Source organism: Gossypium arboreum, chromosome 3, assembly GCF_025698485.1.
Source record: "Gossypium arboreum isolate Shixiya-1 chromosome 3, ASM2569848v2, whole genome shotgun sequence".
NCBI lineage: Eukaryota > Viridiplantae > Streptophyta > Magnoliopsida > Malvales > Malvaceae > Gossypium > Gossypium arboreum.
In genome coordinates, this window is record NC_069072.1 from 130,377,975 (window position 1) to 130,405,273 (window position 27,299).

Consider the following 27,299-nt stretch of genomic DNA (forward strand, 5'->3'; position numbering starts at 1 on the left):
TTAATTATTATTTGAAACTTTTGAACCGACTAAAATACCTTTATCTTTTACATCATATTGCTAAATTCACATTTAAAAATAATTATAAGCTAATAAAAATTATGATAATTGCAAATTTAAAAATATTTATAATTTAATTTTGACATTATTATAAAAATGTCTTTTTATTTTCTAAAAGAATTTTAATTGATTTTACTTATGTAAAAATAGAGTTATTAATAAAATAAAACTTTAATTATCTTAATTATCACTTAATTAGTATTAAGATTTATATATCAATTAAAATTTAATTTAACTTTATAAATAGCATTAAATAATTAGGTATATGCAACCAAATAACATTTAAGAAAATTTAGCGATAAAAAATATTATTAGTAATAAAAATTAGAATTATATAAAAATAATGAAACATTTAAGTAATAATTATTTAAAAGACGATATCAAATCATATTCAAATACAGTAACACTATAGAGATATATAATATTATTTTAATTAATGATGAAGTAATATGGTTTTATGATTTTATTTTTAAAATTTTTTTGTAAGTTTTTAATTCTATGCGAAGCAGGAATCTTAAATTTGTTACTTTAATAGTTCCAAATTTCAAGTATTATTTCTAATCATCATTAATCTAGTGTAAATATTTTTTATATTATTTTTATATAATTCTAAATTTATATATTATTTTTATATTTTATATATTAATTCAATTTTTATTTTTATTTTTAAAGCATTATTTTACTCTCTCAATTACCTTTTCAAAACTAATTCACCTTTAGTATAAATTAAACTTATCATCATGTAATAAGTACAAATATTTTAAATTATAAAGTTAGATTATTTAATGAATTGAAAAGTGTAATTAGTATAAATATATATTATATGATGAACTAAAATAAATATATAATTATGTGCAACACACGTGACATTAAAACTTAGTTAATAAATAAATGTATATAATAAATCAACAAAATTAATAAGTTAAAAATAGTGTAAAACAATAAGGTAGCTTTATTGTAACATCCCTAACCTATCTTCGTTATCAAATTAGGGTTACAGAGCATTATCGTACAATCAAAAAATAATTAACATCATAACATTTAAATAAATTATACATAGTATAAATCATTCAAAGACATGCATTTTGTCCCTAAATCGAGCCTTCGAGTCCCTAAAAATAGCTTAGAAGCAATTCAAGACTAATTTGAAACAAAATAAGAAGTTTAAGAAAAAGTTACAAAAATTGGAAAACAGGGGTCACACGGTCATGTGGCTAGGCAGTGTGACATAGCCCCAGGCCGTGTAACATTTGAACAAGGGACATACGACCGTATCCTAGCCCGTTTCCTCACCTGTGTAACTCACTGAGATGCCCTACACGCCCGTGTGCTAGGTCGTGTAACTCTCTGAGTTGCCACACACACAAGTGTGCCAAGCCTTATAACTCACTGACTTGGAACACTAAGAAATCTCAAATGACACACGACTGTGTCGCTAGGTTGTGTGACAGCTCATGTGAACCTAAAATTTACCTATAAATCAAACCATTTCATAACCAATTCATGCATAACTAACCAATCCATTTGTGCACACTTTCAAGGGACTTAAACATCATTCAAATACGCATAATCATGCCATTTCAAACAACCTAATTCACCTAATCAATATGCCATTCAAAGGCGCCACAATTGTCTTAAAACATCATTTACCAAATCTGTAACACCCCTTACCTGTACCCGAGATCGGGGCAAGGTTCGAGACGTTACTGTACAATTTCACAAGTATTCTAGTAAAACTGTGTCATAAAATTTCGTTCCAAATCAAAAACCATCAAACATATTCATAATGGCCCTATTATGGGCCTACGAGGCCTAAAACAGACATTAAAGACGGTGTGGGACTAAACCGAGAACTTGAGGAAAACTTAGGAAAATTTCATGCTTTAAGCCTCACACGCCCATGTAGAAGCAGGGCACACGCCCGTATACTCGAGACACGTCCGTATACCTTACCCGTATGGATTTATTTTTCATTTCAAACCTACAGGTGTTTTCACACGACCTAGCACACGACCGTGTTCCTCACACGGCCATGAACATCCTCGTGTCAACGACCGTTTCCAAAAACATTGACATTCTGTTTATGAGGTCAGCAACCATTTAGATGCACACGGCCAAGGCACATGCTCGTGGCCAGAGGCCGTGTCCTCCACACGGCTGAGACACACGGCCGTGTCTCTGCTTGTGTGTTTACTACAATGCATACTGACTTAAAAAATTCAAGGTGTAGGGCACCCACGGCCAGACAACAAGCCTATGGGGGCAGACTATGTGTCACACACGGCCTAGACACATGGTCATGTGTCTACCCGTGTAGACCGTTTGACGGTTATTTTCCAAGCCTTTGGTCATCCTCTAACACCCATACACACTCATTAATTTCAATGGTATCTAACATGGTCTAAACATACCTTTAAACCACTTGGGCATAGTTTATTGCATGTTAATTGTAACACCCCATACCCGATACCGTTGCCGGAGTCGAACACGAGGTGTTAACGGACTTAATTCATTAATTAAACAGCTCATACAATTCATTTTAAAATTTCCAGACAAGCTGGCTAACTGCATCACAGTCGCTTTAAAAATCATATCTCGAGTTACGAAACTCGAAATCCAATTCCGTAAATTTTTCCTGAAACTAGACTCATATATATATCTACTAATTTTTTTTCTAGAATTTTTGGTTGGGCCAATTAGTACAGTTTATTAGTTAAAGTCTCCCTGTTTCAGGGTTCAACTACTCTGACCTCTGTGTATTACGAATCAGATATCTCCTGTACAGAGCTTCAATGACTATACCGTTTGTCTCTAATAAAACTAGACTCAATAAGGAATCTGTAAATATAAAGTGTGATTTCTAATTATCTTTTTAAAATTTATGGTGAATTTCCAAAGTCAGAACAGGGGATCCAGAAATTGCTCTGGCCCTATTTCACAAAAATTTAAACATCTCATAAAATATAGCTCATATACCTGTTTCGATTATTCCATATGAAAATAGACTCATCAAGCTTCGATTCCATAACTTATTCATTATTTAATTCCATTTCTACTATTTTTAGTGATTTTTTAAACTCACGTCACTGCTGCTGTCTGAATCTATTTTATGGTAAATTTTACCTATTTCATGGTTTCCATGGATTAGCTAGCAATTTGACATACATAATACCAAATATGATCATGATTAGCCATTCCAATGGCTAATCATTACCAAGCATTTCTATTTCCATACCACTCAATAACCATATCATAAGACCATATATACAAAATGATTATAATGCTATACATGCCATACTCAAAATATACAAGCCATTATGCCAAGATGGTATACGGATAGTGTGGCGTGCCTCCGACCGCTTCCGATTTCGAGCTGGCTTGTCAACACTACAAGGAATGAAAAGGAGGAGTAAGCATAAATGCTTAGTAAGCTCACATGCAAATAGCAAGTAACATAACCATATAAGCAAACATAAAACATCATTTGCATAATCATCACCAAGACATTCATATCACCTTTTCATTTATCATCTTACCATATTGTTGTTATATTGAGTTTTCAACCCGAGGGTTAAGTACATACCTGTTCAAAGTATCCATTTCACAACACTTACCAATACGTCCCTTTCATCTTGAGTATTCCTCCATTTGAGTAGAACTTTACCCGTTGAACACATCGAATATAATTCGGATACATGAAAAGTTTGCACATAAGTGCCACATATGTAGCCAAGCTACCATGTAACCCGCCCATAAGTGAACTCGGACTCAACTCAACGAGCTCGGGCGTTTGCATCCATAAGTGAACTCGGACTCAACTCAACGAGTTCGGATGCCTAGTTACATCTCACGAACTCGGACTCAACTCAACGAGTTCGGACGCTCGCATCCATAAGTGAACTCGGACTCAACTCAACGAGTTCGGATGCCCAAATATCCCAGTGACATGTCACTTGTATCCTAATCCATTCCTAAGGTTCAACGGGACCTTTTTCCCAATCATGTGTCTCAACCATCTTCTACGGAATGCCGATACCGATACTCGGTAGTATTTCACATTTTCCAAGTATATCACATAATTTGACATATTATCAAACAATTATCACAAGTATAATATTTCATAATAATTATCATATCATTTAAAAACATTAAAACATTTAAAATAATAACCATGTTACCAACATTTACATATGAACTTACCTCGTATGCGAAAATGGCTATTTTACCATTTCGTCCACAACTTGGTATTTTCCCATTTTAGCCCAAATTTCAAGTTTCCTTGCTCTATCATTTAAAATATAGTCTAATTAGGACTCACATTATTCAAATTGACCCAAAATCATATTTTGGAAAAATTACAATTTTGCCCCTAAACTTTTGCATATTTACACTTTTGCCCCAAAGCTCGTAAATTAAAATTCAGCCTATTTTCTTATGTTTTATGACATGTTGATCATTTTTCCTTCTATGGCAACATCAAATTCTCACTCTAACATGTACTTATGACTATTAGGTATTTTTACCGATTAAGCCCTTTTGCTCGTTTTCACTTAAAACCGAGTAGCACAAGTTGTCTAACATAATTTAAAACCTCATATTCTATCATAAAACACCAAAATACACAAATTTCACCTATGGGTATTTTTCCAAATATAAACCCTAGGTTAAATTATTGCTAGCATAAGCTAAATCGAGCTAAGGGACTCCAAAAACGTAAAAATCATTAAAAACGAGGCTAGAACGGACTTACAATCGAGCTTGGAAGCTTGAAAAACCCTATCCATGGTTTCTCCTTGCTATATTCGGCCATGGGGTTGAAGATGAGCAAAATTGGCTTTTAATTTTGTATTTTAATTCATTTTACCCCTAAATGACCAAAATGCCCTTACTACTAAACTTTCCAAAATTCCATCCATGTCCAATTTTGTGTCCATAGACTTAGAAATTGGTAAAATTACTCTTTAAGGACCTCTAATTAATAATCTAATTCAATTTTATGCAAAATACTTCTAGAACACAAGTTTTGCAATTTATTCAATTTAGTCCCAAATTTCAAATTAAGCACTTTATGCATAAAATTTCTTCACGAAATTTTCACACAATCATGCAATCATATCATAGACCTTAAAATAATCATAAAATAATTATTTCTATATCGGATTTTGTGGTCACGAAACCACTATTCCGACTAGGCCCAAAATCAAGATATTACATTAATCTCATCTCATTTGTTTAGCACATGCTAAGTTACCCTTTTTGTATTAAGGACTATCATTATCACATTACACATTTTATACTTAGGCCATATTATAACCCCATACCATTCAAGCTAAACCATAAAATCACATTACATGTAATATTTAAACTTAAACATGTATATCTAGTAAGGTTACAACTCGTATCAATGTGAGCCACATCTCATGGCCATATACAAAATGAATTAACATATTTTCATAAGCCGTTTCTTTGGCTAACCAAATGACATATATAACAAAATGATCAAAAACCCTATACATGTCATTATAACGAAATCAAAGTTCTTTATACCGAAGCGGGACTTGTCGATAGTGTGACCAATACTCCAACTGTCTTCTAATTTTCACGAGTCCACAAGCTCTAAAAGACAAGGAAAATAAAACGGGGTAAGTATTAACATGCTTAGTAAGTTCGAATAGCGGGAAAGTAAACTTACCGGTTATTTTAACATACAACTACATAATTTACCAATCCATCAAGAAAATAATATTTTTCCTATCACATGCATCCAAACATCAAGTTTGTCACATAACAATACATGACAATAATGATCTTAGATGAGCTCATCATTACAAGTATTCCAATTCCATTTCTCATATTAATCTCGTTGATATTAATGATATTCCATAGTACACTTATAGCGTACTAACTCATTTATCGTCAATTCATGTTAGTGACCTTTTCAACGAATGCACTCTCGCGAACCTCAATCCTTATGGCGGGATTACCAGTCCAGGCTAAATCCCCTGCAATGACAATTACTCTAATGAGCTCAGATCTAAATTACCAGTCCAGGCTAAATTCAGATCCTAGTTCGGATTACTCGTCCGGGCTAAATCCATTTAAACACATATTCTTCAGGAGGCTAGATCACCTAAAGAACACCCGTCTGGCTAGATCCTTTTTACCGTCAATTCATTTTTAGGGAAATCCATCAGACATCCTTTTCATTCAACCAAGACTTTTAATTTTTTTTTCATCATTACATTCATATAACATGAATTATTATACCATGAATATCAAAATTTCATAACATCAAAGAGCATACATTTTAAATATTTAAAGTATACATTCGAGTTACACGAACTTACCTGGAAGATGTTTTGGATTTGGATTTCGGTTATTCCGAAACCTTTTATTTTCCACGGTCAACCTTCGGAGTTGGTCTCTTAGGGTCTATACAACCAAAATAAATTATTATTCTATCATATTATTCAAATTCAGCCCAAAAATTCACTCTTGGACAAAATAACCATTTTATCCCTAACTTTTCACAATTTTACAATTTAGTCCTAATGCTTGTAAAACGAAATGCATGTATTTTCTTGGTTACCCAAGCCTAGCCAAATCTATTCTAAGCTCATACCAGCCCATATTATCCTCTATTTCAAATTTCTACCACACATTTTATACCTTTTACAAATAGGTCCCTTTGAGGTGTTTTCATAAAAAAATCACCTAGCAAAAGGTGTTCATGTAACATCTAACTTTCATAATCCTCCATAAATCATCAAAGAACAATCATCTCGTGCCTGGGTCAAATTTTCAACATAAACCCTAGCTTAAAATATGGGTAGAAATGGATAGAGCATGTTACGAGGATCTCAAAAATATAAAGAACATTAAAAACGGGCTAGAAGTCACTTACTTTCAAGCTTGAAAAGTTTGAAAACCCTAGCTATGGTTCTCCATAAAATTCGGCAGCCAAGGGTTGAAAATGAGCAAATTTTTGCTTTGATTTTCCCTTTTTAATTCATTTATTACTAAATGACCAAAATGCCCTTCCTTACTAAACTTTTAATTTTTTTCATCCATGCCCATTTTTGTCCAAAAACTTAGAATTTGGGAAAATTGCTATTTAAGACCTCTTAATTAATAATCCAAAGCAATTTCATACAAATTGCTTCTAGAATACAAGTTTTACAATTTATTTGATTTGGTCCCTAAATTTCAATTGGACACCTTACGCCTAGAATTTTCTTCATGAAACTTTCACACTTGCATGCTTTCATGTCTTAGACCTCAAAATAATCATAAAACAAATATTTTTATGTCGCATTTGTGGTCTCGAAACCACTATTCCGACTAAACCCTAATCTGAGATGTTACAAAATCAAGTTAACTTTGTCACAGTCCAAACATAAAACCTAGTTCAAATATCTACCAAAACATGTCACACAAGACCATTTTTCAAGCCATCACAAACATACCAAAAGACCATGCACTTCAATTACCTAAAGGTGATCAAGAGGACCTAACTTAACAAGAATTACAAGTCCATCAACCTTACATAAACTTCAAAGCACAAACATGCCAAATTACCATTTACACGTTCACTAAATACCATTCAAAATGACCTATACATGCTATTATTAACCTTGGCCAAAATACATAATAATTACCGAAATTCTTGCTGGATAGTGTGATAGGTCTCCGACGAGCTTCCAATGGATCGAACTTTCGATAATCTATAATAAGAAAAGGGAAGAAACTACGTAAGCAACGAATGCTTAGTAAGGTCATGTAAACTAAAACATAACTTACCATGTCATTTATACAATTAAAAGATTAAACATAAATCATCATCAATGCCATAAGCTTAGTAAAAGCCTATATGATATCACCAACTCACAAGTTAGTATACTTGTCCTAATACAAATGAAATCAACCATAAGATATGTAACTTTCCATATGTAATAATATCATTTAGTTCATAAATTCTTTCATAAGGTCATGATTGAATCCATTTGCATATCAATTGAACCATCTAGAATCACATCGGATACTCGAGAAAGCTCACATGTAGTGTAGCACCCCAATACTTACCTAGAAGTTTTGGCCGAATTTCGAAGGTCACATTGATCACCGAAGTGATCATAGAAAAAACTTAGTTTAACAAACTGAAAAGAAAACATTGTAGTATTTAAGTTACGAAAAATTCTCAGTTATAAAATCCTGATATTTCAAAAGAAAATACAGTCCCAATGACCCTTATGTGCGTAAAACACAAAATTTCGTACCACAGTTTTCTAAATAGTACTTACAATTTAAGGTGTTTAATTACAAATTCAGAAATTATTAAAATACAATTAAAACCTGTTTTTAACCGTGACTGTCTAAGACCTCCGTATACCAAGTCTAACATCAGAATTTAGAAATGTACCTATAAGGGGAAACACTAAAGGGTGAGCTACACGAGTTTAGTGTGAGTTCAAAAAGTAACTAATAATGGAATTACAAATCAGAAACCAAACAGTAGTTCAATAACGAAAAGTACTTACAGAAATACGAAGAAATAGAAAACAAACTTAGAACCAACGTCCCAAAAATACGCAACAGACAAAGCACACCAAATTAAACATAGAATACTCAACAGATAAACCCGTTAATAGGTTGATACAATAATACTTATCATCACACTCTAAAATGTCACTACACTAACGCCTCAATGCACGTAGAATCAGTCTCAAATGTTATGACAAACAAACAGATTACAAACAAGTAGCTCACAGCTAGATGCATATGAATACAGTCAAGTATTAAAAATCCATCCATCCAGCCAAAACACCTCACTGTCCCTTGATCATACCCCAAAAGAATTGTTTAAGCTCATCCAACCAAACACACCACATAGGACCTCAAAAGGCTCATCTGACCCTATACACCATATATGTGGACTAAGCAACTTAGATAATAATAAGCAACAAGGCTGGCGTATATGCAATACAGTGTATTACGGTAAACCACTGTACAAACATGTTGCAGTTAAATTGTCAGATCAGATCAGAATCAGTCTTCCTTCTCGTCACAACCAACCCAAAATTTTCTTTATGCAAGTGTATGTATGCTTACAACCTTATAGAAATAATAAACACATCGACATATAGTCAGACATAAACAAACATGCACACACCCAGCTAATCGGGTTCAGAATCAGATATCTCGCACATCAGTCATAAATAACACATAAGCCGAAGCCTAGATCAAAGTCTTAACTACCCTTACTAAAGCCTAGCCAAGGGTCAGAACACACAGACACATTTTCAAATAAAAAACATACATAGAACTAAAATTGGTGGCTTAAGGCCACACGGCTGTATGGGAGTCAACACGCTTGTGTGGAAGGAGGCACACGACAATGTGGCTGAGGCACATGCCCGTGTGAACCAAGGACATGGCCGTGTGAATAGGCCATGTAACTCTCTATCTAATTGTACTAAAATAGAGTATAGAGTAGACACGGCCGTGTAAGGGTCTCACACCCCTGTGTGCCCAGCAGACACGGCCGTGTGTCTAATATACACACCCGTGTGGAATCTTTAAATCCCAAAATTAGCCACACGATTGTATGGCACCAAATCACATAACCCTAATTCCTAATCTCACATGCCTGTATGCCTATGAGACACGACCGTGTGGATATCAACAAAAATCCCCTAATCGGCCACATGGCCGGGTGGCCAGGTCGTGTGGCATCACAATTGGCCTGGAGGGCCCAAATCCCAATTTACATGGCAGTATGGATTGCCTATGTGGGGGTGGAATGAATGAAATATGCAAGTGTACACAATCGCAACAAGTAATAAAGTGACAAGTAAATGTCGCGTTATCGTACCCACAGGGACTGTGAAAAAAAATATTTATGAATGCAATTTTAAAAACACTTAGGTGAAGAAAAATATTTTGATTTGAAGAAGTGATTAAAAACTAGGATTTAACAAATTAAAATAAATAAAAATAAAAGTTCCCATGCATGATTTCAAAAGATGATTTTAATCAAGATGACATAATTGTCTTAGATTAATTGCATTCTTAACTTAGAATTATTAAACTCATGTTCATGTTGTTACGAATAAATTCACGGCAACTCAATAATTTGTTAACTTATGAACATACTCACCTACCAAAATCCATTTATCTCTTAAATATATCTCTATGTCAGTTCAACTGATTAAACAAATTCTAATAAACAAATGTGTTAATGCACATACATAATTATGAAATTAAAATAATCTCTTGTACATATCTCTATGCCAATTCAAACAATTAATTCAATCTCATAAGCACATAAAAGATTACGTGAGGTAACAATGTATTTCTACCTTGAAACAATTTAATCACCATAATCTTGCAAGTTATGCAAGGCTAATGTATCGCTAGATACCGTTACTAATTTAACCCTCAGCTACCTTAGATGATTATACATGCACTGATTAGTATCGTGTCAATTAATTACAATTTCAATCCATTTAAATAATTAATTCATTAGTTACCTTACAATTGTAATGCAAGAATAACTTAGTCATGGTTTTACTTAATCAAACATCTTACCAAGGCCTATAACAACACAAACACAATTTTAATAAATTAAGTAGACGAAAAGCAATCAACTTAACACGAACTAAATTTAAGCCATACTAATTAAATTAAACATATCACCATCACAAACATTCATACACATTTTCATCATAACAACAACACAATTAAAAGGATAGGGAATAAGAATCAAATCTGGTGTTTTCTTTGTGGCTTGACTAGTTTGCTCGACTCCTCCTTCTCCGCTTGTTCTTATCAAACCAAGGCTTATACGAACACTTGAATGATGCTTCAAATGGTGGTTTATTTACTCTTTTTCAAAAGGTGAAATCGACAAGGGAATAGGGGAAGAAAATGAAGAACAATGGAAGGGAATGAACAGAGAAAAATAAGAGAGAAGTGAAGAGATAAGATGAGTTGAGATGTGTTTGAAGTGAGCAGCCAATGGGGGTATTTATAGGTTGATAAGGCTGCTAAAAATAGCCAAAATCAACAGCCAAAGACTCCCCCCATTGCTGGCCACACATTTGACATGTTTGAAGATTTCAAACATGTTATTTTTAGGTTGGAGCAAATCTTGAAAGGCATGAATAGTGGAGGGGTTTGAATGGAATTTGAAGGAGTCTTCAAGGGCCATTTTGAAAGCCAAATAATCAGCCAAATAAGCTGATTGGGTCAGCCTGTGGGACGGTTTTGGACTGTCCAGTGCTCGGTTAGATCAGTTTTCTCGGTTCAGCTCAACTAGGCTACTTTTCATAATTAATTAATAATAATTTATTTAACCCAAATTAAATTGGATTAAAATTAAAATTAATTATATTATGAATTAATATACATAATTTGGACCATCTTAGGCTGAAAAATTATTTCCCTTCGATGCTTAAAAAATCGCTTCAAGGTTTTGAACTTCTAGTAGTGTTTGCCAAGCCAGTTTATTATAAAATTATTTCCTTTGTGCATACCTGTCAAAAATGATCAAAATTAATCAAAATTTATTATAAAATTAATTAAAATTCAAAATTTTTATAATTTAAGTAAAATTTAATTATTTTATAATAATTATATATTTTTCGACAAGAATTTATCGAAACTGCATGAATTTGAGTTAAAAAGGGCATGAAAAGGTGTGTATATTTTCGTGTTTCCACACCCCCAAATTTAATTCATTTCTCGTCCCGAGTAACACACAAATTGAAAATAATTTCTCGAAAACACCTTTGAGAAATTCCTTCAGAACAACATTCTACCCGAAATTATGAATTTAACATTTTTATGCTTAAGAACAAGAATTTTGATAATTTTGCTGCTTAAGTATACATATCATTCAAATTAGTATAGATAATTCTTATGATAGAAAAAATAAACTAAATGATTCCTAATAAAGACATGTTAAATCCCTACCAATTTGATTTTATTCCTTTATTCAAAATTAAGCTGCAATCATTAAGTTTAACTTATGCCTTCATATGTTGAACATAACAATTTCTCTCCATTAATGTAGGTAGCATAAAAACTTGAATCAATAGGTCTTTAAAAAGGTTGTAACGTGGCTAGGCTAGGGGTAGGTAAAAGATAGATAAATTTAAGCTAAAAACCCTAGACTCAACTTCAATCGGACCTTCGAAATAACTAACTTCAATACACCAACTTACTTTGCTTTCACTTGCTCTTTTGTACATCTATTTTCTTTCAAGTACATATGCTCTTTTTTTGCTCTTTTTTTGTTCTTTTTCTTTTCTTTTCTTTTCTTTTTTTTTCACGAGCATTTTGTTGTATGTACTACATTTTTTTTTAGCATTTGATACTTCTTTTCAACTCCCCCAAACTTATTTTCAAAGAATGTTCTAAATAGTACTGAGTCTAGTGTTTGAAACAAATTTAAAGATAATTAAGAGAAAAGTGATGGCTAAATATTGCAAGGGTTCAAAAAAATTAGGCCATATAGTCTCAAAGTTGGGTTTCAAGGGATAAAATTTCATCAAGGGCGGCTTGAAAGGCTCAAACAGTCCAAACAAAAGTTGCCTAAATCATTTTCAACATTCCATGCTTCCTAGGATTTCGCCTTAAGAAACTACTAAGTCAATTCTAGAGACTTAATATTTCATGCATGCCTAACTTTTTTAAGGAACTAAAAATTTTATGGTATGATTTGCATGCTTTATTAAGAGTACATTTATGTCATAATTCAACCAACATAACAATTATTGAAATAATAGAATTTTATTCATACTGAAGTTTAGCATACTTAACAAAATTTCAAATTTTTGAACAAAATATATCTTAATCATAATTAAAAGAAAATTTTATTCGAAGGAAATAATTTCAATATTTCTGTCCCCCTACTTAAGATGAACAATTTTCTCATTTTTAGAAGTGAATAGATACTATACACCAAGTAGGATTCTAGAAAAATAGGAGGTGAGTCAATTTAACTGCTTAAGTATCAAGCTTTCTCTAGATCCAATCCTAGACATGTATATATCTATTGTCACACTTTGTACTTTGCAACTTGTTCATTTTTATTTATGATTTTGACCTCTTGTTTTATTATGCAAAAAATAAAAATTGTAATAGAACTTAATCCTAAAACATTAAATAACCTAGGAAAGAAAATGAAATAAAGTAAAAATCCTCCCTTTTTATTTATTTGCATATCCCTCAGAATCTGACTCATCTTTTTCCTTCTTTGACATTGGAGTTATGAAATCCAGGCACAAAAATAAACAGGTTATGAAATATATATTTTAAATGCATCTCTGATTGAGTCATCCCATATTTTTTTGTATATCTAGTAATCATGTTACTGCAACTACATATGTTGCAGCATAGCCATTATACCAAACTGGTCACTTCATGGAATGGTGCTAGGTAAAGGGATTCTCAGCGTCAAACTTAGGAAATTTGTTAAGGGTGGTTTTAGTTTTGGGCAGGTGGTTGAGTAGCTGAAGGTAAGGTTTAGAGTTGAAGAGGGTGGCAGTTTTAAGGATAGTTTAGGTGCAGTAGTTGGTGACTTCGAATGAAGGTGTTTGAGGTGGTGATTCTAGGAGTTAAGGGCTGCAACATTAAGTGGTTAAGTGAGATACAATATTGGGCTACTTAGGAGTAGAGGTGGAGCAAGGTAAGGGCTATAGGTTTGTACGAAAAATGGTTGAATATTTCCCTTCTTAGAAGTGTCTTAAGCCTAATGGCAGCTCCTTTTTAGATCCTAAGCTCCTATACTGAAAGTAAACTGAAATTAGTGCTTGGCTTAAAAGTTGACCTTTTATTTAACAAAGGAAATACTTAAATTCTTCGGCCTACAAAGAAGAATATTTTTCAAAAAATTACATTAAATTAAACTCCCAAGAAAGACTGGAGGGGTCACAGATGGTCCCGCTTAAGTCTCAATCTCCTAGACAGGGTTTTAATTAATGTAATGAACCAAATAAAATTTTATCTAAGTCTACCATTTTATTCAAATGAGAAAAAAAAAACTAAAAATATAAAATAATGATAGAGAAAGTGAAGAGAACTCCCTCCATTTTATTTAGGATCGCCATTAACTATGGTGGTGTCAAATGGCCATTTGTCATACCAACCTTAACCATATAGGAAGTAATCATATTCTTTCTCATCAAATCTGTCCAACATCTTATTAGGGAAAGAAAACCCTTAATGATCTTTCCTGGTGGCCTTGTTTAACTTTCTGTAATTCCTACAAATCCTCCAACCCGTGACTCGAATATCTGCAATAATTCATCTGACACCCATCTTGTGCTTTTCCAAAACAACAAATGACTATTCTTCTATATTCTTGGTGAACTCAACTGAAATCATATAGGTAAAGATGGAGATAAACCCAAACAATCATACTTCAAATGAAGAGGCAAAGTCTTCAATTCCAATTCGACTGGCTCTTCAATCAACACTTTTGGTTGTGTGTACTCCCGAGATAATAACTCTAATAATTCCAGTGGAACTTCTTGAGTGAATCCTTTCGTTTTAGCTTCTAGCAAAGCCAAACATTCCTCGTCTTCATCATCACTTGGTGAATCTGCTAGCAGAACACATTCTAACGGATCATCTACATAATTGAGCTCCAGCTCTGTAGAAGCTAGCGATTCCATCTTGGAAATAGTAAAACAGTCTTCAACTACATCCGGGTATTTAGCAGCATCGAAGTCATTAAAATACACTTTGTCATCAAAAAGTTCTTTCAATTAAGTATCTCGTTGTTACTTTTAGAATCGTTGAGGATATGGCAATGGTGGAATCTTAGCTTTAACCAGACAACACTTCTGTGGAAATTTTTCTGCATCTGATAAGGGTGTTAGATAATTAAAACTAACAGGTTTAGAGTTTACCTCATCAAGGATCATTGAATCTAACTTCTGTGATATAGGAGTTTCAACACTTGGTTGAACTTCCACTTTGTCTTGAGCTACAACAGGCTCATCTTGAACCTCAACCACCTTGGGCTCCAATGTCTTTCCACTTGGCAAAGAGACTACTTAGCAATGTTCTTTGCCTAAAATTTTTGGATTTTCTGTGTTGCTCGACCAAATACCTTCGGGTTTATTTTGAAGTTCATTAGTTAGCTGACCCACTTGATTCTCCATATTTCTTAAAGTGGTATCATTCTTCGTTATGTTTGCCTTCAGCAGATTCTTAAGATCACTTGAAGATTCAGTTGGTGGGGGTTATTGCACTTGTTGAGAATATTTCGACGGATAATTTGGTCAAAATGGCATAACAGAGTCACTATGGTCCACACATTGATTACTCCATGGAGAAATTAGATGATTCTTCTATGAAGAGTTGTAAAAATTTGATTACGGACCATTCCAATTCTGAGTTCCCATGTAATAATTTGACTCTTGATTTGATAGGCAATTTTCAAAGAAATGGCCATCTCTACAGTATTCACAAGAAATATTCTCGAACTAGTTCGACTGCTGACCTGACAGATTACCATTGAAACCATTAAAAATTATGTTCTTAAGCATAAAAGCAAGTGTGTCCGCTTCATGTACTCCTACTGCTCGTCTTTCTGAGGCTGCTCAGTTGGTTGGCCACTAATAATTATTCTTAGCAACTCTTTCAATAATCTCGTAATCATCGTTATAAGACTTAGAAAGAAGGGCTTCATTTGCCGAAACATCCACCATCATTCTAGTATGAATATTGAGACCAATATAGAAAGTCTCCATTTGAACGCAGCAAAGAATGTCGCGATAAGGGCGCTTTCATAATAACTCCTTGAATTGCTCTCATGCCTCATATAAATATTATTCATCAAGTTGCTGAAATGAAGTGATTTCATTTCGAATCTTAGCGGTTAAAGATGGAAGAAAATATTTCATTAAGAAACGTTCAACGAACTCTTGCCATATAGTTATGGAACCAGATGGTAGGGAGTTCAACCATGCTCGTGCTCTAACTCTTAAGGAGTATGAAAATAATCTCAATCTTAAGGAATTTTCAATCACCCCGACTAGTTTAAATAAGTTACTCACTTCCATGAATAGCCGAAGATGAAGATGTGGATCTTCAATAGGAATCCCACTAAATTGACCCATATTTTGCAACATTTGGAACATAACTGGCTTCAGCTCAAATTGTTGTGCCTCGACTTCGGGCCTCCTAATACTCGGATTGAGCTCGTTGAATAGAGGAATGGCATATTGTTGAATGAAACAGTTTCTGTCATTGGCATCAATGATCGAATTATGAGTATTATAAGCGAATGTTCATCCTGGATTTTGGTTTGGATTTTCGAAATTCATCTCTTCGGTCCTTCTTTGGTTCACTTGTTTCTCCTTTGTCAGAAAGTCCTTTCAATTTCAGGGTCTTCAGGGAGTAAGTCAATAATTTGGTCAATACTCATAAACACCTTAAATAAACAAAAAAAAATTAGAATTAAAATTTAACAAAAAAAAGAAACCAAAATGCAAAATTAACAATCTCACAAATAATGTATTTTAAAACAGTCCCTGGCAACGGCGCCAAAAACTTGGAACTACAGAAATGTGCAAGTGTACACAATCGTACTCACAAGAACTGTGAAAAGAATTACTTATGAATGCAATTTTAAAAACACTTTGGTGAAGAAAAATATTTTGATTTGAAGAAGTGATTAAAAACTAGGATTTAACAAAGTAAAATAAATAAAAATAAAATAAAAGTTCTCATGCACAATTTCAAAAGATGATTTTAATCAAGATAACATAGTTATCTTAGATTAATTGTATTTCTTAACTTAGAATTATTAAGCTCATGTTCATGTTGTTACGAATAAATTCACGGCAACTCTGTAATTTGCTAACTTATGAACATACTTACCTACCAAAATCCATTTATCTTTTGACTATATATCTATTTCAATTCAACCGATTAAACAAATTCTAATAAACAAATGTGTTAATGCACATACATACTTATGAAATTAAAATAATCTATTGTACATATCTCTATGCCAATTCAAACAATGAATTCAATCTCATAAGCACATAAAAGATTACCTAAGGTAACAATGTATTTCTACCTTGAAACAGTTTAATCACAATAATCTTGCAAGTTATGCAAGCCTAATGTATCGCTAGATACCGTTGCTAATTTAACCCTCAGCTACCTTAGATGATTAAACATGCACTGATTAAGCATCGTGTTAATTAATTACAATTTCTTTCTGTCTAAATAATTAATTCATTAGTTACCTTACAATTGTAATGCAAGAATAACTTAGTCATGGTTTTACTTAATCAAACATCTTACCGAGGCCTATAACAATACAAACACAATTTTAATAAATTAAGTAGACGAAATGCAATCAACCTAACATGAATTAAATTTAATCCATATTAATTAAATTAAACATATCAACCTCACAAATATTCATAGACATCTTCATCACAACAACAACAAAATTAAAAGGATAGGGAATAAGAATCAAACCCGGTGTTTTCTCTGTGGCTTGACTAGTTTGCTCCACTCCACATTCTCCCTTGTTCTTTTTGAACTGAGGCTTCTACGAAAACTTGAATGCTGCTCAAAATGGTGGTTAATTGAATCATTCGGCAAGGGAATAGGGGAAGAAAATGAAGAACAATGGAAGGAAATGAATAGAAAGAAATGAGAGAGAAGTGAAGAGATGAGAAGAGTTGAGATGTGTTTGAAGTGAGTAGCCAAGGGGAGTATTTATAGGTTGAGAAGGCTGCTAAAAATAGCCAAAATCAGCAGCCAAAGACTCCCCCCATGGCTGGCCCCACATGTGGCAAGTTTGAAGATTTCAAACATGCTATTTTTAGGTAGGGGCAAATCTTGAAAGGCATAAATAGCGGAGGGGTTTGAATGCAATTTGAAGGAGTCTTCAACAGCCATTTTGAACGCCAAATAATCAGCCAAACAAGCTGATTGGGTCAGCATGTGGGACGGTTTTGGGCTGTCTAGTGCTCGGTTGGATTAGTTTTCTCGGTTCAACTCAACTAGGCTACTTTTCATAAATAATTAATAACAATTTATTTAAACCAAATTAAATTGGATTAAAATTAATTATATTATGAATTAATATACATAATTTGGACCGTCTTAGGCTGAAAAACTATTTCACCTCGATGCTTCAAAAATCGCTTCTCGGTTTTGTGCTTCTAGTAGTGTCTGCCGAGCCAATTTTCGCCCTTGATGCAAATCAGTTGAAAATGATCAAAATTAATCAAAATTTATTATAAAATAAATTAAAATTCAACATGCTCATAATTTAAGTACAATTTAATTATTTTATAATAATTATATATTTTTCGACAAGAATTTTATCAAAATTGCATGAATTTGAGTTAAAAAGAGCATGAAAAAGTGTGTAGATTTTCGTGTTTCCAGTGAGCACACACTCGTGTGACCACCCGTGTGGTCACGAAACCACCCTAAAACAGCCCGAAAAATTGTGCTTCTGCTCTCGAAACACTTCTCAACCCTCGATAACTCGAAATTATACCAAATTAAATAAGTTCAAGGCATGAAAACAACATCACAACATTATAAATAACCGGTTTGCGAACACAAACATAAAATGCCAACTTTTACAAAGTCGAAACAAGAATTTTCAAATAAATTAGATAAGATACGAAACCCACACCTTAGATAGAAACGAGTACCTAGAATCGTTTGACTCTCTTCACTAATCTGAACCTTAGATCTTACCCGGAAGAACCCATATCCACGAGATACCAAAGAAAAGCAAAAAGTAAAGAAAAAGCAGTTCTATTTTACAAAGAGAAAAAGAGGAAGAGGAAAAAAGAAAAGAAAAAACGTGCTACTCTCTTGAGGTATTTTATCGTCAAAATAAATAATAAATAAAATAAATATTTTACACTCAAATAAATTGGAAGTGCAAAAACAATTCCTCAAAGTATGCATGAGGACTCGAACCCAGAACCCCAAGCTAAATTAACACACAGCATCCACTATACCAACAGGCCCATTCTAACACTAAAACGCAGAAACACACACGTAAATGGTCAAGCTATGCACTAACCTTAAATGCAAACCCCAAAACTTTTAACCCCAAAGTCCGGGGTGTTACACATAGTGTGTCTTTACATGTAACCATAACATTTCCTTTAAATCAATGTTCACATGAGTTGTGAAATAGGCCTACTCACACGAGCTGTGAAATGGGCTTGCTCACACAAGCTGTGAAATGGGCCTACTCATACAAGCTGTGACATGGGCCTACTCACACGAGCTGTAGGTCGGAATGTAAGGTACACGAGTTGTGGAGAATCTGCAATAAATGCAAGACCTCAGCCATCAGTAGAACATTCAAGACCAGTACTCGAAACATAAAAATCCTAATGACATGTCATTTGTATCCTAAGAATTTTTAAGGTTCAATTAGGCCTCGATATCCGTCAATTCATTATAGCGTGAATAAATTCATATTTTGATTCATTTATATTGAAAAAACTCATTAAACATTCAATTTATATAACATTAATATCATCACAATTCATACAGACTTACCTCGATAATTAGGGGCGTAGTAGTAAAATCGAACTAGTCTAAAGCTTTAGCTTTTCCTCGATTTAAGTCCAAACGTGGTTTATCTTGATCTAAATGGATAATTTCAATCAATTAAGTACTTCTAGAATTCAATTTAATCCATAATTCATATTTATGAAAAATTACAAAATTACCCTAATACTTTGACTTTTCACAATTTAGTCATTAAACTCATAACTTGAATATAGCTCATTTTAGCCTAAATCCAACTTAACCAATGTTACTAGGGACTTTGAAAAAACCCATTATTACCAAAATTTCACAATAAAACCCATGATTTATACTTTTAACAACTTAATCCCTAAATGTAATTTCACCAAAAATCACTTAACAAAACATGTTTATTTTTCAAAAAGGATTCATTATCTATCAACTAACATCAAAAATCATTCAAAAACAGACATGTAAATTCCATCAACCTTTAAAAAATTTTCAAATTAACCCCCGAGCTAGCTAGATAAAGCTAAAACGAACTCAAAAATATAAAAATCATTAAAAACAAGGCTTGAATTCACTTGCATGCATAAATTAAACCCTAGATGAAAACTTCAAGCTCTCCTCCCATGGATTTTTGGTTGAAACAAAAAGAAAGAAAGAAGATGATGACTTTGTGTCATCTTTCTTTACTTAATTTTTCTTTTAATTATTCAATTACTATTTTAACCTTTAAAAACTATCAAAATTTCAATAAAACCATATCCATTACTATCCACTAACTCATTAAATGGTCTATTTACCATTCAAGTCCATTAACTTAAAATTCCATAACCATTTGACCCCTTTAACTAATAGAAATAAACTTTTACACCTTTTACGATTTAGTCCTTTTTACCTAATTAACCAATTAAACCTCAAAATTTCTTAACGAAATTTTAATAAGACCTTAATACTATCCGGTAGACATTAAATAAATAGTAAAATAATAACTAACTCATCGATATTGTCTTCCCGAAACCATTGTTTCTAACACTACTAAAAATAGTCTGTTACATTTATTTTAAAAATATGGTTTGATTAAAATTATTTCAAAAGTATTATTTTGTACAAAATTTAGTAAAAAAATTTTATTTAGTTAAAATTAATATTATTAAATGCCCATTAAAAGTTTAACTATTAAGGGAGGGATCCACTTACACCAATGTAAAACTAAAATAATTTTATACCATTTCATATCTCTTTGTACGATTAAGATTTTAATATTCAACTGTCAGATTTTGTAGTTAATTCATATGGATCATGCATGTCAAGTTTGATATAAATTAATAACTTTTAACTATTTATTTTATGTAAAAACTTTCAATCATTCAATAAATATTAATATATATAGTATTTTAGATCGATATGATAGAGATGTTAGATTAATTCAAAATTTACATACATGAAAATTACAATTATATTGATAAATTCATCGCTTGAATCATTGAAATATTAATGTACAAAGAAAATTACTTTAGTTTTACTCCTGTGTCCGTGGATTCCTCCCTAGATATTAATATTTTTAAATTTTCTAGAAAAAATATTTAGAAATATTAAAATATTCTTTAAAAACATAAAAATAATATTCAAAAGCTTTTTACACTAATATTTTAAAAAATCAATACTATATAAATCTAAAAAAATTTATCATTTGCAAATTTAAAGTTATTTATTTGTGTGCCTACTATTAAATTGATTTAAATTATTTTTATATATTTTTTATTTTGCAACTATCAATAAATTATTTTAAATAAATATATAATTTTTAAATAATATTATATTCATTCTAATACCAATCGTATTTAAGAAAAAACCCAAATACACCCACAAAAAAATTGCATTGATTTTGTATTGCTCTACAATATAGTGCAATAGATTTATTTGGTTATATTTTGATTTTTATAATATTTTTATAAGCGTGTGAACTATGATTATAATTTATTTTGTATTTATAGTTTTATCGAACTTTTATAAATAAATTAAAAATTTTATTATAATTTCTTATTACATTTACTTTCTTTTGATATAATATCTAAAATTAATCATAACTCTTTTTCAACATTTAAATAAGAAAATAATACATTTTAACGAACTAGAACCTACGTCCTCCTACACTGAAAATAATACTAATATTAATTAAATTAAGGCTCAATAAAAGGAAATTATCCAATGGTCTTCCCTTATTAAAAGAGAGAAAATCATTTATCATAGTATTGATGATGCAAACACCAAAGGAATTAAATTAAATTTTAATTTATTGATTAAATAGAAAAAATGGCCATTTGTTTCTTTGATCCAGTCTCTGGCTGCGTCAACATGAGGTGGCCCAAAGAATTAAAAATGAAAAAGAAAAGATTTGCCAAATAAAGATTATCATTATATTCATTATGAATGGAATTAAAATCTTTTACAAGCAAATATAAAATGATATTGCGTGTCTTTTCGTTTGGTAGGAAAAGATAATAAGAGATAACTTTCATCTAGGCCGGATGGGATTGAGTTTGGGTCGAGTCAATTTAGAATTTTAGGCTTATTTTTTGAGTTTGAGTTTGATTTGATCTAAAAAATGAATTTAATTTTTTGTTTAAATCAGATCTATATTTAAAATGTTAAACTCGAGTCCAACCGTAATAATTTTTATAGATTATTTTTCTTTATAAAAATAAATTTAAAAATATAATACATCAAATACACAAAAATTATTAAAATATATATTTTCAACAAATTAAAAATACAAAAAAAAAGAGTATAGGCATATGATTCGAATTAAGCCCAAGCCAAAAAAATTCTGCCCGAAACTCGACTCATTTAAAAAACGAGTTTTATTTTTTAACCAAACCCACTTTTTAATTTTATATTTTTTATCCAAATTCTCTCACTTTTAAGACGAGCCTTCAAACCTAAACGAGTAACTCTACCCATCATCATGTCTAACCAAAACTTAGATCAAAACTACTCTGATTATTGTATATCCTTCAATATTTTCATGTATAATTCCAAGGACTTCATTTGGTGGTTGACTAGAAGTATGGGTACCAATGCCACCTTCGCAGCAGTACTCCAGCTTCCCGAAGATTGCTTGGTGATCAAAATCACGGCTTCTAAATTGTTTGTCTCCAAAACCATCCTTCTTACCCCCATTTGCTAAGCATGCATCAACCTAACATACACTCCCCATAACTCAGCCTCGACAAGGGAACAAACCCTATAACCGGCGAAAACCCAATTCTCCAAATAGAATAACCATCTTTAAATAATTGATATCCGATTAATCATCTTTAGGATAAACATTTGATTTTTTTATTTCATTAATAATGAATGGAAAATCATCTTGAAATAATTGATATCTAATTAATAGGAAAAATATGATAATAAATTTAACTTTTAATCTTTACATTTTTATCAATTTAGTTCTTATATTTTTTTAGTTAAATTTAGTCACTAATCTTTTGAAAAGCATCAAATTATTTTTTCTCAACAGAAATGCTGACTAAAACATTAATCTTGTAACGATATTGGTATGGCAACTTGCATGATTGTCCAATTGATCATACTCGTGGACGTTCCTACAAAGAAACACTTATGATACTAAAACTTATGCCTTATTAAGCATGTTATCCCATTTTGAAATTGGTTTATTCTATAGCAACAAAAGCTCGTCACAATAAGAGTTTCAATGAAGCGAGTTTAGTCATTAGTCAAGTCGCAATAAATGAGGGAATTAGCCTGAAAAGATTAAAACCTTGAGCTTGAGAACGGAGTTATTTGATAAAAAGACCCATTTGTCATGTAACTTTTGCATTGAAAGATCTTAAATTTGAACCATTTGACCACTTCAAGATGACATGACACTATTTTTCTTGTATGTCATATCAACAAATAATTTAATAATTATGAAAAATAAAAATAAAACTCAAAAAAATTATAAAAAGTTTCAAAAAGCAGTATGAAACATATTTAGATTGCCATGCATGTTGTCATATTTTAGATAATATTTTTGTTAAGAAAAATAATTTTACTTAATGATTAAATTTGACTCTTTTAAAAGATATATTATCAAATTTAACTATAAAATGGATCAGATTTAATTATAAAAATGTAAACATTAAAAAATAAATTTAATATTTTTTGATATTATCGATTAAATTCAAAATCAAAAAGTAGAACTTTCTAAATATTATTTTTTAAGTAATAAAAAGGAATAATGGTATTTTCTTCAACAGTTCACGTGGCGCCTTCGACGCAATTCCCCATATAATAAATATTACAGCCTTTATAAATCTGCTTCAGAAGTGCAACAAATAAGATCGATCCAAAGAAAAAAAAAAGAATCCAACAAATAAGGAAGATTCTAAGAGAGTTTAGTGAAAATTGACGGCGATGGCGATTAGAGATATCGACGATCTTCCGAAGAAGGCAGCCAACTACACGGCGTTGACGCCGTTGTGGTTCTTGGAACGAGCCGCTAAGGTTCATCCGTCCAGAAAAGCGGTGGTCCATGGATCTCATACTTACACGTGGCTCCAAACTTACCAGCGCTGCTGTCGCTTGGCCTCAGCTCTCGCTAAACGCTCCGTCGGAGCCGGTAGCACGGTAATCAAAATAATCACCCGTTGCTAATGCGTTTCTTAGTTCTGCTTTTTTGCTTGCTGAGTTTCAAAAATATAGAGAATGAAATATATGCTTAAATATTTAGTTTCGTCTCCTTTTTATGTTTTTTTAGTTGCTAATATAGAAAGAATGAAGCTTAGTTTATTAAATTTCAAATTTATGTCTATAAATATTAAGGTATATTTGTATTGGTCGATGTTTATATTATTTTCATCATTTTCTTTTTGGTTTGTTAAGCTTTAAATGAGTCCTTGTTATTCTTCATCCCTCAAAAGAAAATCAAATGCACCTGTAAATAAATTTATTTATATGTGTATGAAGATGGAAATTAGGGGTTAAGGAACAAATATATATCATCACAGTATTTAATATAAATTTTGCATTTTAGTTTTTCGATGCCTGTAATTTTAGAAATATTTGTTGTTTAATTTAATTTAATTCATAAGAATTTTACCATATACTTTTTAATTTTATTATGAGAAATTAATATAATATTATTTGAACTAATACTTTTCTTCAACTCATAAATAAAAATATAATCCATTCCAAGACACTCAGTCTAATTAAATTAAGACTCAGTCAACATATAATTTACATTATTAATATCATAATATACTTGAATTTAATTAGTCAATCTTTTATGTTTGGAATAAGTCCATAATATAAGTATAAAACTAGGTTGGATAACCTTTTTCTTATAATAGAATACTGAGATTTGATATTTAGGAATCGTTGAAAAGATAAAACCCAATATTAATTCATTAAAATTAAAAGTCTCAGTGAAAATAAATTATTTTATATATTATCTGGTTCAGCAATTTTCTACCATTGGCAGGTGGCTGTGATTGCACCAAATATCCCTGCAACCTATGAAGCTCATTTTGGAATTCCCATGTGTGGTGCTGTAATAAACCCTGTCAATATTCGCCTAAATGCATCCACCATTGCTTTCCTCTTGGGCCATTCCCAGTCTGCCACTGTCATTGTGGACCAAGAGTTCTTCACTTTGGCAGAGGATTCATTGAAAATCATGAAGGAGAAAAGCCAAGGCCATTTCAACCCTCCACTTCTGGTTGTCGTCGCCGATGAAGCCTGCGATCCCGAAGCACTTCGATATGCTTTGGGACAAGGAGCCATTGAGTACGAAAAGTTCTTAGAAAGTGGTGACCCTGACTTTGCTTGGAAACCTCCCCAGGATGAGTGGCAAAGTATAGCTTTGGGTTATACTTCGGGCACAACAGCCAGCCCTAAAGGAGTAGTTTTACATCACCGAGGGGCGTATTTAATGTCCTTGTGTAATCCTCTTGTATGGGGGATGAATGAAGGAGCTATATACTTGTGGACTCTTCCCATGTTCCATTGCAATGGTTGGTGTTTCACTTGGGCAATTGCGGCTCTTTGTGGAACAAATATATGTCTTCGACAGGTAATTTCCATGCAAATTAGCTTATTTGTTCCATATTCATTTATTCTTGGTGTGGCTCTAGGCATAAATTCATTGAAACTATCAAGTTATATATATTTCGGTCTTCCATTACTCGAACTCAAATGTGTTTGGCGGGTCATATTTCTACATCTCTGTTTGAATTTGTGTTGAATATCAGTCTTGAGGATACTTTAAAAAATGAAGAGTCAAAGCAACATAGGTACAATTATAGCTTGTTACTTACTGATTTGCATTTGCAGGTAACAGCAAAGGGGGTCTACTCGGCCATCGCAAAGCATGGGGTGACTCACTTCTGTGCTGCACCTGTGGTGCTCAATACCATAGTTAATGCCGCACCAGAGGACACAATTCTGCCCCTCCCCCATGTTGTTCACGTAATGACAGCCGGTGCTGCTCCGCCTCCCGCTGTTCTCTTTGCAATGTCTCGAAAAGGCTTCCGAGTCACCCACACTTATGGTCTCTCAGAAACCTATGGTCCTTCTACAATTTGTGCCTGGAAGCCTGAATGGGACTCACTACCACCCGATACCCAAGCTCGTCTAAATGCACGTCAAGGTGTTCGATACACTACTTTAGAATGCCTAGATGTGATCAGTACCAAAACCGGTGAACCTGTCCCTGCCGATGGAAAAACCATGGGAGAAATAGTGATGCGTGGCAATGTCGTGATGAAGGGCTACTTAAAGAACCCGAAAGCAAACGAGGAGACATTTGCAAACGGCTGGTTCCACTCTGGGGATCTTGGTGTGAAGCATCAAGATGGGTACATTGAAATAAAAGATAGGTCAAAGGACATCATCATATCTGGAGGCGAAAACATCAGTAGCGTTGAGGTTGAAAATAGTCTATACTTGCACCCTGAAGTGTTGGAGGCATCAGTGGTAGCTAGGGCAGATGAACGGTGGGGAGAATCGCCCTGCGCTTTCGTGACATTGAAGCCGGAGGTCAACAAATCGGATGAACAGTGGTTAGCAGAGGACATAATGAAGTTCTGCAAGTCCAAGATGCCTGCTTACTGGGTTCCTAAATCAGTGGTGTTTGGTCCACTGCCAAAAACAGCTACAGGGAAGATTCAGAAGCATGTGCTAAGAGCCAAGGCACAACAGCTGGGACCTGTCAAGCTGAGTAAGTTATAACTCTGAAAACTATTTTCATATAAATTTTGATAAGTTGACGATTCATGTAAGATAATAAACAGATTCTAACATAAAGGTGTATCATGTCCTGTTTAAATTATTTTTCCTATCATATCATGTATGGTGTAATGTGTTGAAAGTTGCGGTATTATTTTTGTTCCAATTGTGATTCATATTGACTTGAAGAAAGAAATTAAGTTGATTCACGTGTGAAATGGAGCAATAATTTGAAGAATGAATTTTTAAGAATGTTCATGATACAAACATCCCATGGGTTTTTCGTAATTTTCATCATTTGAATGAGAGGTTTTTTTTTTTATAAATGAGGGGGTTAGAATATGGACATTCACATTTATTTGTAACACTCTCCTTTGGATGTCCACTAGAAAAAATTGTGCCTCATTAAAACATTTATTAGTAAAAATCCTATGGGATAAAAACCTAATGAAGGAAAAAGAATA

General features: G+C 32.5%; 1 protein-coding gene and 1 non-coding gene across 2 annotated transcripts; both read left to right on the plus strand.

The window, feature by feature from the left end:
- Nucleotides 1–15,837: 15,837 nt before the first annotated feature.
- LOC128291090 (small nucleolar RNA R71) lies at nucleotides 15,838–15,943 on the plus strand. The gene has a single exon (XR_008280866.1). It is a non-coding gene; the product is annotated as a small nucleolar RNA R71 (small nucleolar RNA).
- Nucleotides 15,944–23,931: 7,988 nt separating this feature from the next.
- LOC108474880 (acetate--CoA ligase CCL3-like) lies at nucleotides 23,932–27,053 on the plus strand. Its single transcript, XM_017776916.2, has 3 exons — nucleotides 23,932–24,237; nucleotides 25,091–25,681; nucleotides 25,942–27,053. The coding sequence occupies exons 1-3, from the start codon at nucleotides 24,025–24,027 to the stop codon at nucleotides 26,836–26,838; spliced, it is 1,701 nt and encodes a 566-aa protein (XP_017632405.1). The 5' UTR covers nucleotides 23,932–24,024; the 3' UTR covers nucleotides 26,839–27,053.
- Nucleotides 27,054–27,299: the final 246 nt, after the last annotated feature.